At 38.1% G+C, this 20,017-nt stretch overlaps 2 protein-coding genes across 3 annotated transcripts in view; both read left to right on the plus strand.

Moving 5' to 3' along the window:
• The window catches only part of LOC133647015 (FYVE, RhoGEF and PH domain-containing protein 6-like), a 72,170-nt gene extending 67,551 nt beyond the window's left edge, over positions 1 to 4,619 (plus strand). Inside the window, exon 21 of the mRNA XM_062043053.1 lies at positions 3,929 to 4,619. Within this exon, the coding sequence (XP_061899037.1) occupies positions 3,929 to 3,965 (37 nt within the window). The 3' untranslated portion in view covers positions 3,966 to 4,619. The remainder of the gene's footprint in view (positions 1 to 3,928) is intronic.
• A 3,436-nt stretch (positions 4,620 to 8,055) lies between these two features.
• The window catches only part of nr2c1 (nuclear receptor subfamily 2, group C, member 1), a 32,313-nt gene continuing 20,351 nt past the window's right edge, over positions 8,056 to 20,017 (plus strand). The window contains exons 1-3 of one of the 2 annotated variants that reach the window (XM_062043058.1): positions 8,056 to 8,208; positions 14,693 to 14,831; positions 19,106 to 19,300. In XM_062043058.1, coding sequence (XP_061899042.1) covers positions 14,757 to 14,831; positions 19,106 to 19,300 — 270 coding nt within the window. In that variant the 5' untranslated portion in view covers positions 8,056 to 8,208; positions 14,693 to 14,756. Of the gene's footprint in view, positions 8,209 to 8,228; positions 8,359 to 14,692; positions 14,832 to 19,105; positions 19,301 to 20,017 lie in introns of those variants that run through there. The other variant, XM_062043059.1, reaches the window with a different exon arrangement.

Below are 20,017 nucleotides of genomic sequence, written 5' to 3' on the forward strand. Positions count from 1 at the left end.
CTATCAAAATTACTTTAAAAGTTTGATGTAAGTGTTATAATGAAGGCAACACATGACATAAGTGTCTATATTAGCTATAATAGCCTACTATCAAAATGACTTTAAAAGTCTTATGTAAGTGTTATAATGAAGACAACACATGATGTAAGTGTCTTTTTTTAGCTATATTAGCCTACTATCAAAATGACTTTAAAAGTCTTATATAAGTCTTATAATGAAGACAACACATGGTGTAAGTGTCTATATTGGCTATTATAGCCTACTATCAATATTACTTTAAAAGTCTTATATAAGTGTTATAATGAAGGCAACACATGACGTAAGTGTCTATATTAGCTATATTAGCCTACTATCAAAATTACTTTAAAAGTTTGATGTAAGTGTTATAATGAAGGCAACACATGACATAAGTGTCTATATTAGCTATATTAGCCTACTATCAAAATTACTTTAAAAGTTTGATGTGTTATAATGAAGGCAACACATGACGTAAGTGTCTATATTAGCTATATTAGCCTACTATCAAAATTACTTTAAAAGTTTGATGTAAGTGTTATAATGAAGGCAACACATGACATAAGTGTCTATATTAGCTATAATAGCCTACTATCAAAATGACTATAAAGTCTTATATAAGTGTTATAATGAAGACAACACATGATGTAAGTGTCTTTTTTAGCTATATTAGCCTACTATCAAAATGACTTTAAAAGTCTTATATACGTGTTATAATGAAGACAACACATGATGTCTTTTTTAGCTATATTAGCCTACTATCAAAATGACTTTAAAAGTCTTATGTAAGTGTTATAAATAAGGCAACACATGATGTAAGTGTCTATATTAGCTATATTAGCCTACTATCAAAATTACTTTAAAAGTTTGATGTAAGTGTTATAATGAAGGCAACACATGACGTAAGTGTCTATATTAGCTATATTAGCCTACTATCAAAATTACTTTAAAAGTTTGATGTGTTATAATGAAGGCAACACATGACATAAGTGTCTATATTAGCTATATTAGCCTACTATCAAAATTACTTTAAAAGTTTGATGTAAGTGTTATAATGAAGGCAACACAAGACGTAAGTGTCTATATTAGCTATATTAGCCTACTATCAAAATTACTTTAAAAGTTTGATGTAAGTGTTATAATGAAGGCAACACATGACATAAGTGTCTATATTAGCTATAATAGCCTACTATCAAAATGACTTTAAAAGTCTTATATAAGTATTATAATGAAGACAACACATGACGTAAGTGTCTATATTAGCTATAATAGCCTACTATCAAAATGACTTTAAAAGTCTTATATAAGTATTATAATGAAGACAACACATGATGTAAGTGTCTATATTAGCTATATTAGCCTACTATCAAAATGACTTTAAAAGTCTTATATAAGTGTTATAATGAAGACAACACATGACACAAGAGTCTATATTAGCTATAATAGCCTACTATCAAAATGACTATGTGTCGCAGGCTGAAGCAAATCTTTGTTGACAGAAATGTTGAAATGTAATATTTATTCTACACATTTTTACAACATTAGAAACCATTAGTAAATCAGAGGCTACTCAGAAGGTGAGATAACTCCTGGAAATGACGGTATAGATGGTGTGTGTCCAAGATAAAGGAAACGGCAGGCTGTCTTCTTTTAATAGATTAGTTACAATCTTTGGCAAGTTATGTAACGTTTGCTGTGGTCTGGTACAACATGAGACATGCAAATATAAATTATATACAAAGAGGATAAAAGTAAAGGAAATTAAATGAGCTCCAATATACCTACAAATGAGGCATAATGATGCAATATGTACATACAGCTAGCCTAAATAGCATGTTAGCACTCCAACAAGGCAATAACATCAACGAAGCGCACCTTTTGTGCAGTCACGCACAGTATAAAACGTTTGGTGGACAAAGAAGGGAGTGGAAGATTTTCCATGTGAACAAACTGTTGCGTCACAGTCCACACTATGGTGGGTTCAAGAACCCCCGAAATGAGTGGGACAAAACGACGTTCACCAAATAGTGTAATCAGTGACGCATACACACAAACATTAAACATTGGGTACTCGAACAAAAAACATACTAAATCAAAAAAATAATTTTCCTCCCATCTTTTTTCATTTTCAAATCCTTTTTTAAACATGCTCCATGGAGCCACTAGGGCGGCCGCGGGTTGCTGACCCCCGCCTTAGGGAGAGTGTCATAGTATTTGCACATATTACCATGCACTATATAAATTATATACAAAGAGGATAAAAGTAAAGGATATTAAATGAGCTCAAATATACCTACAAATGAGGCATAATGATGCAATATGTACATACAGCTAGCCTAAATAGCATGTTAGCACTCCAACAAGTCAATAACATCAACAAAGGTCACCTTTGTGCATTCACGCACAGTATAAAAAGTTTGGTGGACAAAATGAGACAAAGGAGTGGAGGAACAAACTGTTGCATCACAGTCCACACTATGGTGATTTCAAGAACCCCCGAAATGAGTAGGACAAAACGATGTTCACCAAATAGTGTCATCAGTGAAGCAGACGCACAAACATATTAAATAGTGGTAGTTCTAACATGTTTGTGTCATGTTTGTACTCAAACAAAAAACATACTAAAACAACAACATTATTTTCCCCCCCATTTTTTTCCATTTTCAATCCCTTTTTAAAAATGCTCCAGGGAGCCACTAGGGCGGCGCTAAAGAGCCGCGGGTTGCTGACCCCCGCCTTAGGGAGAGTGTCATAGTATTTGCCCATATTACCATGCACTATATAAATTATATACAAAGACGATAAAAGTAAAGGATATTAAATTAGCTCCAATATACCTACAAATGAGGCATAATGATGCAATATGTACACACAGCTAGCCTAAATAGCATGTTAGCACTCCAACAAGGCAATAACATCAACAAAGGTCACCTTTGTGCATTCACGCACGGTATAAAAAGTTTGGTGGACAAAATGAGACAAAGGAGTGGAGGAACAAACTGTTGCATCACAGTCCACACTATGGTGATTTCAAGAACCCCCGAAATGAGTAGGACAAAACGATGTTCACCAAATAGTGTCATCAGTGAAGCAGACACACAAACATATTAAATAGTGGTAGTTCTAACAGGTTTGTGTCATGTTTGTACTCAAACCAAAAACATACTAAAACAACAACATTATTTCCCCCCCCCATTTTTTTCCATTTTCAATCCCTTTTTAAAAACTCCAGGGAGCCACTAGGGCGGCGCTAAAGAGCCACGGGTTGCTGACCCCCGCCTTAGGGAGAGTGTCATATTATTTGCACATATTACCATGCACTATATAAATTATATACAAAGAGTATAAAAGTAAAGGATATTAAATGAGCTCAAATATACCTACAAATGAGGCATAATGATGCAATATGTACATACAGCTAGCCTAAATAGCATGTTAGCACTCCAACAAGGCAAAAACATCAACAAAGGTCACCTTTGTGCATTCACGCACAGTATAAAAAGTTTGGTGGACAAAATGAGACAAAGGAGTGGAAGAACAAACTGTTGCATCACAGTCCACACTATGGTGATTTCAAGAACCCCCGAAATGAGTAGGACAAAACGATGTTCACCAAATAGTGTCATCAGTGAAGCAGACACACAAACATATTAAATAGTGGTAGTTCTAACAGGTTTGTGTCATGTTTGTACTCAAACAAAAAACATACTAAAACAACATTATTTTCCCCCCATTTTCAATCCCTTTTTAAAAATGCTCCAGGGAGCCACTAGGGCGGCGCTAAAGAGCAGCGGGTTGCTGACCTAAGGGAGAGTGTCATATTATTTGCACATATTACCATGCACTTTTTTTTCTTTTTTTTTTTGCATTGTCCAAAAAAAAAACCAATTAACTTTAACTTTGCTCCCACCAGGTGGATTGACACGTTCAGAGACTCCGCCGTGCTTTAGTGTCTGGACTTTGTGTGACATTTCAACGTTGGCAAGAAAGGTTTTACCTCAGTGCTTCCAGAGTTTTCCATCTGGAGACACCATGTTTCCATGTGTTAGATTATTTTGACTACCCCTCCATATACGGACGTTATGTTTTTATATTGTCTGTATATGTTGCGTCATGTATATCTTTTTAATCATTTGTAGCCTTTTTTTCTAGTTATTTTTGCTCGCACAATTTGTGATTTCACACACTAAAAACCTCCTTCTTCACTTTTTATTTCTATGTAATAAACTTCCACCTTAAATTATTATTTTTTTTTTTTACAATGACAAATGGTGTGTTTTATGTTTTCACGAGGAGATCTGCAATGGATCATACCACGCTCTGCACTTGGTTCACTAAAAATGTAAATAGTTTAGAGTCCACCAGCAATGTTGTGTAAATATTATTGATGATCAACACTCATTAAATCAAATGTGCATAACATTCCCGTATACTGTTGGAATATTGTTATTGTAATAAATAGTATTAACACCCTGCTGGAGTCAATAGGCGGTGACAGTGGCCACAATTAATTCTGAAGACGACACGTTCCGAGCATCTCTGTAATATATTGTTTGTTCTATCGAGCTTGTGTGGGTTCTCTCCAGCTTTCTGTAACATCCCCAAAACATGTTAGGGTTAATTAAGACTTCAAAGTTTGAATGTGAGTGCTTGTTTGTACAAAACCAGTGAAGTTGTCACGTTGTGTAAATGGTAAATAAAAACAGAATACAATGACTTGCAAATCCTTTTCAACTTATATTCAATTGAATAGACTGCAAAGACAAGATATTTCATGTTCACACTGAGAAACTTCTTTTTTTTTGGTGCAAATAATCATTAACTTAGCCAGTCTAGTACTCTTTTACTTTGAAGCCACGCTGTTGTAATGTGGCTTGGCATTATCTTGCTAAAATAAGCAGGGGCGTCCATGATGACGTTGCTTGGATGGCAACATGTGTTGCTCCAAAACCTGTATGTACCTTTCAGCATTAATGGCGCCTTCACAGATGTGTAAGTTACCCATGTCTTGGGCACTAATACACCCCCATACCATCACATATGCTGGCTTTTCAACTTTGCGCCTAGAACAATCCGAATGGTTCTACCCCTCTTTGTTCCGGACTCGTCAGACCACAGAACACTTTTCCACTCTGCATCAGTCCATCTTAGACGAGCTCGGGGCCCAGCGAAGCCGGCGGCGTTTCTGGGTGTTGTTGATAAATGGCTTTCGCTTTGCATAGTAAGAGTTTTAACTTGCACTTACAGATGTAGCGGCCAACTGTAGTTACTGACAGTGGTTTTACGAAGTGTTCCTGAGCCCATGTGGTGATATCCTTTACACACTGATGTCGCTTTCTGATGCAGTACCGCCTGAGGGATGGGAGGTCCGTAATACCATCGCTTACGTGCAGTGATTTCTCCAGATGATATTACAGACCCGTAGATGGCGAAATCCCTGAATTCCTTGCAATAGCTGGTTGAGAAATGTTCTTAAACAATTTGCTCACGCATTTGTTGACAAAGTGGCGACCCTCGCCTCGTCCTTGTTTGTGAACGACTCAGCATTTCATGGAAGCTGCTTTTTTTTTATACCCAATCATGGCACCCACCTGTTCCCAATTAGCCTGTTCACCTGTGGGATGTTCCAAATAAGTGTTTGACGAGCGTTCCCTCAACTTTCTCAGTCTTTTTTGCCACTCGTGCCAGCTTTTTCGAAACACGTCGCCGGCGTCAAATTCCAAAATGAGCTAATATTTGCTAAAAAATAACAAAGTTTTCCAGTTCGAACGTTAAATATCTTGTCTTTGCAGTCTATTCAATTGAATATAAGTTGAAAAGGATTTGCAAATCATTGTATTCTGTTTTTATTTACCATTTACACAACGTGACAACTTCACTGGTTTTGGGGTCTGTATATATATATCCTGTGGGTATAAAAATCAAGCTGTATAGAATGACATTTAATCAGAATAACACTTTATTTATTTGCCTGCTCAGCGGCCTTGTGGTTAGAGCAGTGGTTCTTAACCTTGTTGGGGGTATCGAACCCCACCAGTTTCATATGCGCATTCACCGAACCCTTCTTTAGTGAAAAATAAAATGTTTTTTTTCAAATTCAAGACAAAGTTATATATTTTTTGGTAACACTTTAGTATGGGGAACATATTCTAAGTAACAAAGACTTAATTTAGAGTTATTTGGTTACGGTTATTATAAGGCCATGCCGAAAAAGGCATTAATAAGTACTTAATAATGACTAGTTAAGAGCCAATATGTTACTAATTTGCATGTTAATAAGCAACTAATTAATGGTGAATATGTTCCCCATACTAAAGTGTTACCATGTTTTATTACTGGTGCACAAAATGAACCGTGCATGAACCACCTTGTTCAAACACAGTGCATAAACTCACAACAAATGACACACCTGCAAATCAGTCAGCCGTTGCCGTATCCGTAATACGCCGATAGGGAGGAGTTTGTATTTAATAGATGAGTCAGGTGTGTTTTGACCTCCGCCGAACCCCTGAGCCCGACTCACCGAACCCCTACGGTTCAATCGAACCCAGGTTAAGAACCACTGGGTTAGAGTGTCTGCCCTGAGATCGGCAGGTCGTGAGTCATACCAAAGACCAGGGGTCACCAACGCGGTGCCCGCGGGCACCAGGTAGCCCGTAAGGACCAGATGAGTCTAAAAATAGCTCAAATAGCAGCACTGCCTCTATTTTTTTTAATTTTATTTATTTACTAGCAAGCTGGTCTCGCTTTGCCCGACATTTTTAATTCTAAGAGAGACAAAACTCAAATAGAATTTGAAAATCCAAGAAAATATTTTAAAGACTTGGTCTTCACTTGTTTAAATAAATTCATAAATTTTTTTACTTTGCTTCTTATAACTTTCAGAAAGGCAATTTTAGAGAAAAAATACAACCTTAAAAATGATTTTAGGATTTTTAAACACATATACCTTTTTACCTTTTAAATTCCTTCCTCTTCTTTCCTGACAATTTAAATCAATGTTCAAGTAAATTTATTTTTTTTATTGTAAAGTATAATAAATACATTTTAATTTAATTCTTCATTTTAGCTTCTGTTTTTTCGACGAAGAATATTTGTGAAATATTTCTTCAAACTTATTATGATTAAAATTCAAAAAAATTATTCTGGCAAATCTAGAAAATCTGTAGAATCAAATTGAAATCTTATTTCAAAGTCTTTTGAATTTATTTTAAAATTTTTGTTCTGGAAAATCTAGAAGAAATAATTATTTGTCTTTGTTAGAAATATAGCTTGGTCCAATTTGTTATATATTCTAACAAAGTGCAGATTATATTTTAACCTATTTAAAACATGTCATCAAAATTCTAAAATTAATCTTAATCAGGAAAAATTACTAATGATGTTCCATAAAATCTTTTTTTAATTTTTTCAAAAAGATTCGAATTAGCTAGTTTTTCTCTTCTTTTTTTCGGTTGAATTTTGATTTTTAAAGAGTCGAAATTGAAGATAAACTATGTTTCAAAATTTAATTGTCATTTTTTTCCGTGTTTTCTCCTCTTTTAAACCGTTCAATTAAGTGTAAATATCATTAATTATTAATAATAACAAGAATTGAAGGTAAATTGAGCAAATTGGCTATTTCTGGCAATTTATTTAAGTGTGTATCAAACTGGTAGCCCTGCGCATTAATCACTACCCAAGAAGTAGCTCTTGCTTTCAAAAAGGTTGGTGACTCAGCGTCAAGGGTTGGAATTGGGGTTTAAATCACCAAAAATGATTTCCCGAGCGCGGCCTCCGCTGCTGCTCACTGCTCCCCTCCCAGGGGGTGGAACAAGGGGATGGGTCAAATTCAGAGGGTAATTTCACCACAGTGTGTGTGCGTGTGACTATCAGTGGTACTTTAACTTCTAACTTTAATTTTAAAAATATTCCAAGAAACTGTAGGTTAGAATCTAAAATATTTTCATCATTGTACATATTATTAATAATCAAATTAAAAGTACAATAATAAGCCCTTGTTGAACATCATACTGTACACATAGTGTACACAGTGTATAGCCGAACTGGGCATGCGCGGGAGTTGTTTCCCTGAAGAAGAAAAAAAAAAAGGTCACGAACTCTGACCCTCCCACCAAGCCCAACAAAGCGGATAATTATTTTTTTTTTAGGGGAAATTAACGATTATCTGACACTTCTCAAACTCCTGGACAGGTAAGAATTTTTTTTTTTTGGTTAACGTGTGTGCCGCGGAGCCTGGCCGGCGACACCGTTTGTCCGCGCACATCACAGGCGAGGTAACGCGGACGCTAGCCCCGTTAGCACCCTTCTTTACCCACCTCCTACGCGTCGTAACGGGACTAAGTGAGTATACAGCCACAAAAACAGCAAGCAGGTCGGCTAGAGTTACGGCACCACCACCGGTAATGGCGAGGTTACATTTAGTAATTTCCCTGCATTTTTTTAAAATAGCGAGACAAGCCTTAGCCGCCATGTTAGCTACATGCTAACATCCCAAACAGGAACAAGTCAGAATGGGCGCCGTGACATCGAAATACCTACAAAATATCGATAATTATCGTCATATTTTGATGACTTGTGGTAGAATATAACCGTTAAATTTTAAAAACATGTCTAGACGACTACCGCTATCTGTTGGGCGCTTCTACGGGCCTATGCGGTGCTAGCATGCTGTAACCCTTCAATGTTGACCTTTCACCCACAGGAATAGAAATACCTTTTATCTTCCGTATCGATTTTTTTTTTTGTGGGAAAAAAAGCAGACGCCGAATCGTTTGTGAGCGTCGCCACGATACGTATCGCCTTGATCGGTGTCACTTTGTCGACATAAAAAAAATCGGTGGTTTGATGATCGGTTGTTTCACTATCCCGCGTCTAAGTGGCTGACATCGTTGTTTACAATGATTTGCAGCATAAATATTGATTCTACCCAAGTGGATTCAAGCTTTTTATTCTAATTGTGACCTATAATTTAGGGAATATTATGTAGGGAATGAAATGGGGCGAAATTTGTCATGTTGCATGCTGAATACATATGTAATCAGTCATATTGGTGCATTGTTTTGTTTTACTGGTTTCATATAATGAATCCCAAATCCATCCATCCATCCATCTTCTTCCGCTTATCCAAGGTCGGGTCGCGGGGGCAGCAGCCTAAGCAGGGAAACCCAGACTTACCTCTCCCCAGCCACTTCGTCCAGCTCTTCCCGGGGGATCCCGAGGCGTTCCCAGGCCAGCCGGGAGACATAGTCTTCCCAACGTGTCCTGGGTCTTCCCCGTGGCCTCCTACCGGTCGGACGTGCCCTAAACGCGTTCGGGTGGCATCCTGACCAGATGCCCGAACCACCTCAACTGGCTCCTCTCGATGTGGAGGAGCAGCGGCTTTACTTTGAGCTCCCCCCGGATGGCAGAGCTTCTCACCCTATCTCTAAGGGAGAGCCCCGCCACCCGGCGGAGGAAACTCATTTCGGCCGCTTGTACCCGTGATCTTGTCCTTTCGGTCATAACCCAAAGCTCATGACCATAGGTGAGGATGGGAACGTAGATCGACCGGTAAATTGAGAGCTTTGCCTTCCGGCTCAGCTCCTTCTTCACCAAAACGGATCGATACAGCGTCTGCATTACTGAAGACGCCGCACCGATCCGCCTGTCGATCTCGCGATCCACTCTTCCCTCACTCGTGAACAAGACTCCAAGGTACTTGAACTCCTCCACTTGGGGCAGTGTCTCCTACGCAACCCGGAGATGGCACTCCACCCTTTTCCGGGCGAGAACCATGGACTCGGACTTGGAGGTGCTGATTCTCATCCCAGTGGCTTCACACTCAGCTGCGAACCGATCCAGCGAGAGCTGAAGATCCTGGCCAGATGAAGCCATCAGGACCACATCATCTGCAAAAAGCAGAGACCTAATCCTGCAGCCACCAAACCGGATCCCCTCAACGCCTTGACTGCGCCTAGAAATTCTGTCCATAAAAGTTATGAACAGAATCGGTGACAGAATCCCAAATCCACTTTAGTAATTATTGTACAAAACCAGTGAATAATACCATAATAATACCAGTGAACCATCATTAGGGATAGGGTTGGGTATCGTTTGAATTTGAACGATTCCGATTCTTTGTTTCGATTCCGATTCCTGACGATTCCGATTCTTTTAAGAGGCAGGGTCAAGAAAAAAGTTTAGGCTATTTTAAATGAGCTAGCTAACCTACAGTCTTTCTGAATGAAATAGTCTGACATTCTCCATCAATTCTAATTCTATTAACTTTTTATGAACTTTACTATAAATTCCTCACAGGGCTGTTTTCAACTAGAATATAAATATCAAATCTATGAACTTGAATATAAATATTATAAATTATGAATACATTTTCCCAGGGGTACACTTTCCTCAAGAGAGCTTTATTTTTGAAAACCTCATGAAAACACATTTACACATAAGTGTATGATGCTGCAGGAAACCTCATGAAAACACATTTACACATACGTGTATGATGCTGCAGGAAACCTCATGAAAACACATTTACACATAAGTGTATGATGCTGCAGGAAACCTCATGAAAACACATTTACACGCAAGTGTATGATGCTGCAGGAAACCTCATGAAAACACATTTACACGTAAGTGTATGATGCTGCAGGAAACCTCATGAAAACACATTTACACACAAGTGTATGATGCTGCAGGAAACCTCATGAAAACACATTTACACATAAGTGTATGGTGCTGCAGGAAACCTCATGAAAACACATTTACACATAAGTGTATGATGCTGCAGGAAACCTCATGAAAACACATTTACACGTAAGTGTATGATGCTGCAGGAAACCTCATGAAAACACATTTACACATAAGTGTATGATGCTGCAGGAAACCTCATGAAAACACATTTACACATAAGTGTATGGTGCTGCAGGAAACCTCATGAAAACACATTTACACATAAGTGTATGATGCTGCAGGAAACCTCATGAAAACACATTTACACGTAAGTGTATGATGCTGCAGGAAACCTCATGAAAACACATTTACACATAAGTGTATGATGCTGCAGGAAACCTCATGAAAACACATTCACACACACACGTGTATGATGCTGCAGGTACTTAAAAATGTTACCGTGCTCCCACTGATGGGCTAACCTGGTGCAGAAAAGCAAATAAACAATAAGAAACAACTTGCAAAACCCAGTCCAGATTAGCAGCAGGTACAGTATAAAATCAGAGACAGTTCTTGTTTAGGAAAATGACCATATCCGCCTTCTCAGGCAGGATGCGTGAGCGTTCTGGACAGATAGTGTCTCCTGCTGTGGAAAATACACGTTCGCTGGGTGTGGAAGAAGCTTGAACGCATAAATAGGAGAAAGCGAGATCTGACAGCAAAGGATAAGTCTTTTGTTGGTTCCACCGGACCACCACCATGCAGCAGGGTCGTCAGACATAAGTATCGGTGGAACGTCCTGGTACATCTGCAGCTCTCTCTCCACTCGTTTCTTGATGGACATGGAGCTCTGTTATTTCGCGGTTATTTCATATTTTTTTTATAAAGTAAAGCCACACTTTCGACCGCCGACGCCCGCTATCCATGCTTGAGCTTGACTGACTCGCTCGGCTATGCTAACACTTCCGGCGGTGGGCGCTTCTTCGTTGGTGTTCAGCGGCTTCTTCTTCCAGTTCGGCGGACATATTTTTTTCCGGTCGGCTGACTGGGTATCGAAAATAGGAATCGAAATTTGAACTTTTGAACGATTCCGGGAGAATCGGAAAGTTAGTCCCGGTTCCAATCGATACTCGATACCCAACCCTAATTAGGGATGATGTTCGAAACCGGTTCTCTCGGTTGTTCGATAAGAAAAGAACCGTTCGATAAGAAAAGAACCGATTCCATGGACTCAAATCCCTTTTTTGAGAACCGGTTCCCGTTATTGAGGCCACTGTAGTAAAGAAAAAGAGTTTGTTCTTTATTCGAATCCCTGGGAACGAATCCCGTCCCACAAGAAATGCCCTGTGGCACATCACAGGAAATGGCGTAGCTCAGTCATTAGACTGCGCTACGTAATTTCCTGTGATGTCACACAAGCAGCAAAAATAATGGACCGGAAAAAAACGCCTCAAGGCATGGCTATTCACCTATAGTGATCACAGAGACAGGTTGTTTTTGTGTTACTGTACACTACCGTTCAAAAGTTTGGGGTCACCCAAACAATTTTGTGGAATAGCCTTCATTTTTAAGAACAAGAATAGACTGTCGAGTTTCAGATGAAAGTTCTCTTTTTTCTGGCCATTTTGAGCGTTTGATTGACCCCACAAATGTGATGCTCCAGAAACTAAATCTGCTCAAAGGAAGGTCAGTTTTGTAGCTTCTGTAACGAGCTAAACTGTTTTCAGATGTGTGAACATGATTGCACAAGGGTTTTCTAACCATCAATTAGCCTTCTGAGCCAATGAGCAAACACATTGTACCATTAGAACACTGGAGTGATAGTTGCTGGAAATGGGCCTCTATACACCTATGTAGATATTGCACCAAAAACCAGACATTTGCAGCTAGAATAGTCATTTACCACATTAGCAATATATAGAGTGTATTTATTTAAAGTTAAGACTAGTTTAAAGTTATGTTCATTGAAAAGTACAGTGCTTTTCCTTCAAAAATAAGGACATTTCAATGTGACCCCAAACTTTTGAACGGTAGTGTATATATTTGTTTTTCTGAAAAATCCCACTTAATATACTTTGGGTAACAACAGTCAATATGTATTCTTTTTAGGGGGGTAACAGTCAATATTTATTTATTTTATTTTTTTCTTATAAAATAACAGTGAGCTTTTGTTAAACCAAATATCGTGTTTTTTTCCATATACAACGACCTATCTGGATTTGATAAGAGAATCGATAAGGAATCGGTTCGATAAGAGGATTCGATAATGGGCTCGAACGCGATAATTTCTTATCAAACATCATCCCTAGCCATCATACAAACCCCGTTTCCGTATGAGTTGGGAAATTGTGTTAGATGTAAATATAAACGGAATACAATGATTTGCAAATCCTTTTCAACCCATATTCAATTGAATGCACTACAAAGACAAGATATTTGATGTTCAAACTCATAAACTTTATTTATTTTTTTGCAAATAATAATTGACTTACAATTTCATGGCTGCAACACGTGCCAAAGTAGTTGGGAAAGGGCATGTTCACCACTCTGTTACATGGCCTTTCCTTTTAACAACACTCAATAAACGTTTAGGAACTGAGGAAACTAATTGTTGAAGCTTTGAAAGTGGAATTCTTTCCCATTCTTGTTTTATGCAGCGCTTCAGTCGTTCAACAGTCCGGGGTCTCCGCTGTCGTATTTTACGCTTCATAATGCGCCACACATTTTCAATAGGAGACAGGTCTGGACTGCAGGCGGGCCAGGAAAGTACCTGCACTCTTTTTTCACGAAGCCACGCTGTTGTAATACATGCTGAATGTGGCTTGGCATTGACTTGCTGAAATAAGCAGGGGCGTCCATGATAACGTTGCTTGGATGGCAACTTATGTTGCTCCAAAACCTGTATGTACCTTTCAGCATTAATGGTGCCTTCACAGATGTGTAAGTTACCCATGCCTTGGGCACTAATACACCCCCATACCATCACAGATGCTGGCTTTTGAACTCTGCGTCGATAACAGTCTGGATGGTTCGCTTCCCCTTTGGTCCGGATGATACGATGTCGAATAGTTCCAAAAAACTATTTGAAATGTGGACTCGTCAGACCACAGAACACTTTTCCACTTTGCATGAGTCCATCTTAGATGATCTCGGGCCCAGAGAAGCCGGCTGCGTTTCTGGGTGTTGTTGATAAATGGCTTTGGCTTTGCATAGTAGAGCTTTAACTTGCACTTACAGATGTAGCGACCAACTGTATTTAGTGACAGTGGTTTTCTGAAGTGTTCCTGAGCCCATGTGGCGATATCCTTTACACACTGATGTCGCTTTTTGATGCAGTACTGCATGAGGGATCGAAGGTCACGGGCATTGCCGCTTACGTGCAGTGTTTTCTCCAGATTCTCTGAACCTTTTGATGATATTACAGACCGTAGATGGTGAAATCCCTAAATTCCTTGCAATAGCTGGTTGAGAAATGTTGTTCTTAAACTGTTCAACAATTTGCTCACGCATTTGTTGACAAAGTGGTGACCCTCGCTCCATCCTTGTTTGTGAACGACTGAGCATTTCGTGGAAGCTGCTTTTATACCCAATCATGGCACCCACCTGTTCCCAATTAGCTTGTTCACCTGTGGGATGTTCCAAATAAGTGTTTGATGAGCATTCCCTCAACTTTCTCCGTCTTTTTTGCCACTCGTGCCAGCTTTTTTGAAACACGTTGCAGGCATGAAATTCCAAATGAGCTAATATTTGCAAAAAATAACAAAGTTTTCCAGTTGGAACATTAAGTATCTTGTCTTTGCGGTCTATTCAATTGAATATAAGTTGAAAAGGATTTGTAAATCATTTTATTCTGTTTTTATTTACCATTTACACAACGTGCCAACTTCACTGCTTTTGTGTTTTGTATTAATGTGCATATATAAATCTAAAATGGCAAACTACTGTATGTGTTAATAAACAGTAGATGGTCAAAAAGTAAATCCAAGCTTATGAAGGATTAATATTTCCTCCCCAGGTGTGAATACTTCATGGGGCAGTGAGGCGAGGCGCGGCCGTTAGTGGATGTGTGCAGTACCAGGATGGATGGGCAGACCCAAAGGATCCAACTTCTGTCCGCAGCGGACAAAAACATGTCTGTGGGACACCGAATCCAGGTAAGGTCTCCAGGTGTTGCTGTCATAAAGGTGGAAGAATAAGTTGAACACAAATCTTTTGCTGTGTTGAATATATTGATAGTAGAAAATGTTTTTAGGAATGACATTTCTCATCCTTAAATTAGCCACAATAACAAAGTTACAAACAAAAGCAGACACATTTGTTCTCATTTGAGACGAGGAAAAAATATAAGTGGGTTCCAATCACGTGAACTAGAGGCACATCCGGGTTTTAGGTGATGGTCTAGAGCAGGGGTCACCAACGCGGTGCCCGCGGGCACCAGGTAGCCCGTAAGGACCAGATGAGTAGCCCGCTGGCCTGTTCTAAAAATAGCTCAAATAGCAGCACTTACCAGTGAGCTGCCTCTATTTTTTAAATTGTATTTATTTACTAGCAAGCTGGTCTCGCTTTGCCCGACATTTTTAATTCTAAGAGAGACAAAACTCAAATAGAATTTGAAAATCCAAGAAAATATTTTAAAGACTTGGTCTTCACTTGTTTAAATAAATTCATTCATTTTTTTTACTTTGCTTCTTATAACTTTCAGAAAGACAATTTTAGAGAAAAAATACAACCTTAAAAATGATTTTAGGATTTTTAAACACATATGCCTTTTTACCTTCCTCTTCTTTCCTGACAATTTAAATCAATTTTCAAGTAAATTATTTTTTTTTATTGTAAAGAATAATAAATACATTTTAATTTAATTCTTCATTTTAGCTTCTGTTTTTCCGACGAAGAATATTTGTGAAATATTTCTTCAAACCTATTATGATTAAAATTCAAAAAAATTATTCTGGCAAATCTAGAAAATCTGTAGAATCAAATTTATATCTTATTTCAAAGTCTTCTGAATTTCTTTTAAAATGTTTGTTCTGGAAAATCTAGAAGAAATAATGATTTGTCTTTGTTAGAAATATAGCTTGGTCCAATTTGTTATATATTCTAACAAAGTGTAAATTGGATTTTAACCTATTTAAAACATGTCATCAAAATTCTAAAATTAATCTTGATCAAGAAAAATTACTAATAATGTTCCATAAATTCTTTTTTTAAGTTTTTCTCTTCTTTTTTTCGGTTGAATTTTGAATTTTAAAAAGTCGAAATCGAAGATAAAGTATGTTTCAAAATTTAATTGTCATTTTTTTCGTGTTTTCTCCTCTTTTAAACCGTTCAATTAAGTGTAAATATCATTAATTATTAATAATAACATAGAGTTAAAGGTAAATTGAGCAAATTGGCTATTTCTGGCAATTTATTTAAGTGTGTATCAAACTGGTAGCCCTTCGCATTAATCAGTACCCAAGAAGTAGCTCTTGCTTTCAAAAAGGTTGGTGACCCCTGGTCTAGAGCCCCATTAAACTATGTATTTACATGAGCACCGGATTATAAGGCGCACTGCCGATGAAGGGTCTATTTTTGATCTTTTTTCATATATAAGGCACACCTGATTATAGGGCGCATTAAAGGAGTCATATTGTTATTTTTTCTTAAATGTAAAATACTTCCTTGTGGTCTACATGACATGTAATGGTGGTTCTTTGGTCAAAATGTTGCATAGATGATGTTTTACAGCTTTCTGACAGTCGCTTCCAGATGCGCCGTTTTCTGGGCGGTCTCATTTACGTGGCTCACATTCGGCAGCGTCTTCTCCTCGTCATCTTTGTTGTAGCGGTGTAGCGTGCAAGGACGGGAGTGGAAGAAGTGTCAAAAGATAGAGCTAATTGTTTTAATGACATTCAGACTTGACTTCAATCAATAATGGAGAAGCATCTCCTCATCCAGAAGCAACAACAACACCCGAAATGTGTCCCGTGAAAAACCGTCCGACCGGAACTCTAATAACTAAAAGTTCCTTGGGTGAATAATGTAAAGTCACTACACCGATATGTTTTAGTGCTTTCATGGCGAGTTTACTGACAGATATAAGTAAGAACTTTGTGGGGTGTATATTGTAGCGTCCCGGAAGAGTTAGTGCTGCAAGGGGTTCTGGGTATTTGTTCTGTTGTGTTTATGTTCTGTTACGGTGCGGATGTTCTCCCGAAACGTGTTTGTCATTCTTGTTTGGTGTGGGTTCACAGTGCGGCGCATATTTGTAACAGTGTTTAAGTTGTTTATACGGACACCCTCAGTGTGACCTGTATGGCTGTTGACCAAGTATGCCTTGCATTCACTTGTGTGTGTGTGAAAAGACCAGGCATGTGATTTTTCCGTCTAAAGTCGGAATTCCGTCTTTTTTAATCTCGGGGGGGGGGGGGGAATTATCTCCCGTTTTTCTGTTTTTTTTTTCGACCCTAAATCAAGATTCGAGACGTAGTTTATATTACGCCGTAGTTGATTGGTCGATATGTTCCTTGTGACCAATCAGGACATCTTTTATGAATGATGACGTTAATAACGTCATCATACCGCGTTTTCCATATGTAAACAATGTCGGTTCTCGAGAGAAAGGACGCTTTATGAGTAAAATAAATTGATAAACATGTCAAAAATAAGTTTCGATGGGACTGGATGGAAAGGGAAATCACTGATACTGTTGGGAAGAAGGAAGTTACGACTTTGTTCGGTGATGTTATTCGGAAAATCGATCGTCCCGGAAAGGTTTTGTGCACGTGCTGTCATGATAATATTGACTATGGATCACGAGGTTTCAAGGCATTGGAAGTACATGCGAAACGGCAAAAACATATGAAACAACTTGAAGCAAGGAAAACAAACTTTTCACTAGCTGGTACTTTTGGATGTCAACCGAAAGTGACATCGAGAGGAAAGATCCACCCACAACCCACTTCAGTTGCAGACAGGGTTGTTAATAATGAGGTAAGCTAAAAAATATTTGCTTGCGAAATACGCATTTTTGTTTTAAATATTAACCAATTATTGCTTAGCGAAATATAAATGGGTTTTTCTAAAAATAAAAAGCCACGTGAAAATATATTATGAAATTACAGAAATTCAAAGAGTCGCATTATTGATTCCAGTTAACAATTTATTTGAAATAAATTTGCATATAAATACTATTTTGTAATATTAAGTTCTTATGTAGTCTCTTGAAACTTTTGTCAGTGGTGTAACAATCTTGAAGGTAAATATTTTCACACTTGTTTCATGCAATATGTCAGCGTTCTCACATTATTATTATTTCCTATTTTCAAATATGAGTAAACAATACTAAACATGTTTAATTATTTTCATAAATTGATATCCTATTTTGGCGAAAAGAATGAAATGTTTACATTTGGTATTTTGTTATATTTATCCAAAAATCCAAAAAAGAAGCTACAAAAGCAGAGACCAAAAGGAAAATGCAGGCTGCTCAGAAATTTGCAAGGAAGGCTCATCTTAGGGCTCTCCGAGAAAGCTAATGTGTGAAGTGAACTGAAGTAATGTGGTAATGCTGTAAATAAACTGTAGATAATAACACTGATCAATGTGACACCTGTGGATGTGAAATGAACACAAGATGTAAATATTAGTGACTAAATACTGTTGGGACTGAACCATATACAGTGATTCATTAGGATAATTGGGTTATGTATGTTCTATTAATGATGTTTTCATGTTTTTAAACACTAAAATATTTTCTTCAAATGGTGCTGTCTTTGTTAATTTTAGCATGTTAAATGGGTGAAAAACCAGGAGCTTCGGGGGGCCCTGGACCTGGCTGGGGGCCTTCGTCCCCCAGACCCCCGGAAATTTTTTCAGTCTTTTTCATTGTGGTCAAATCACATGCCTGAAAGCCGTAGATATTATGTGATTTGGCCGGCACGCAAATGCAGTGCCTTTTTAGGCACGCCCCCAATATTGTTGTCTGGGTGGAAATCGGAAGAAATTCGGGAGAATGGTCGCCCCGGGAGATTTTCGGGAGGGGCACTGAAATTCGGGAGTCACTCGGGAAAATCGTGAGGGTTGGCAAGTATGACTGGGAGACGCAACTGCTCTGTACTTCTCCGTACGTCCGTGTACCACTCCGTACAGCGGCGTTTTAAAAAGTCATACATTTTACTTTTTGATACCGATAATTCCCGATATTACATTTTAAAGCATTTAAATGCAGATATGTGCATCTTATTGTTAAACATTCTTAATTGTAAAACTACAAATGCTGACCTCAGTTGAAGAAATTGCAACTTTTTGGACCACAGAGTCATTCGACAGTGAAAATATTTACATCAGCGGTGAAAAGAACACATGATAGCTTTTTATGCTGTTATCTTATGGAACTAAAGCTCACGACCGCTGACCTTAACATTTGCAATCTTATCTCTTCTAGATTGTGACCGACCCGCAGACGGGCCAGAAAATCCAAATTGTAACAGCACTTGAGCCGGCTTCTCCCGCGAAGCAGCAGTTCATTCTTGCCAGGCAGGAAGGCTCCCCCAACAAGGTCATCCTCACCACTCAGGACAGCGCCGCGGTCAACCAGCTGTTGTTTGCCAACCCCGAGCTGTCTGGACAGCCCATTCAGGTATTGCTCGCAGATGCTAAATGCTCCACGTCTTCGGCTAAGGCAGGGGTGTCCAAAGTGCGGCCCGGGGGCCATTTGTGGGCCCGCAGGTAATTTTTCAACGGCCCCACGGCACATTCTAAAAATACGATAAAAAACCATAAACAGTGGTATAAAAGAGTAAACAGGTGAAATGTAACAAGAAAATGTCGCTATGTTGACTCTAATAACACTAAGCTGTCATGGAGGCTGTTTCTTTCTTTAAAAAATAATAATGAATCAAAAACAATGTTATTATGAATTATTGACCTATTCAAGGCTCCAATTACGTCACATTAAATATTCCACTTTGAGATATTTTTTGGGGAAAATGTTGCATATTTTGTGTTTGCCATATAAAAAAACTACGTTTTTTTTGTTGTTTTTTTAAAAGAAGGGCCTAAAACAAACAAACAAGGAACATAATAAACAACAATAAAAGTTATAATTGACGGATACAACTGACGTTGATCTCGAGACTATTGTGTTAAAAGTATAAAAAAAAATGTACGATTAATTTTTTAACACTTTACTGAGCAGGACCCTTTTGGATCCCCAATCATTTTAGTTGGACTTTTTTTTTTTTTTTTTAAGTGTCATTGCTCAAAAAATAATAATACATTAAAATCAATGTTATGAGTTATGTTACGAGCTCCAATTATTATATAATCTGAAATGTTCCACTTTAAAATGTTATTG

This window comes from Entelurus aequoreus, linkage group LG03, assembly GCF_033978785.1.
Source record: "Entelurus aequoreus isolate RoL-2023_Sb linkage group LG03, RoL_Eaeq_v1.1, whole genome shotgun sequence".
NCBI classification, from domain to species: Eukaryota; Metazoa; Chordata; class Actinopteri; order Syngnathiformes; family Syngnathidae; genus Entelurus; species Entelurus aequoreus.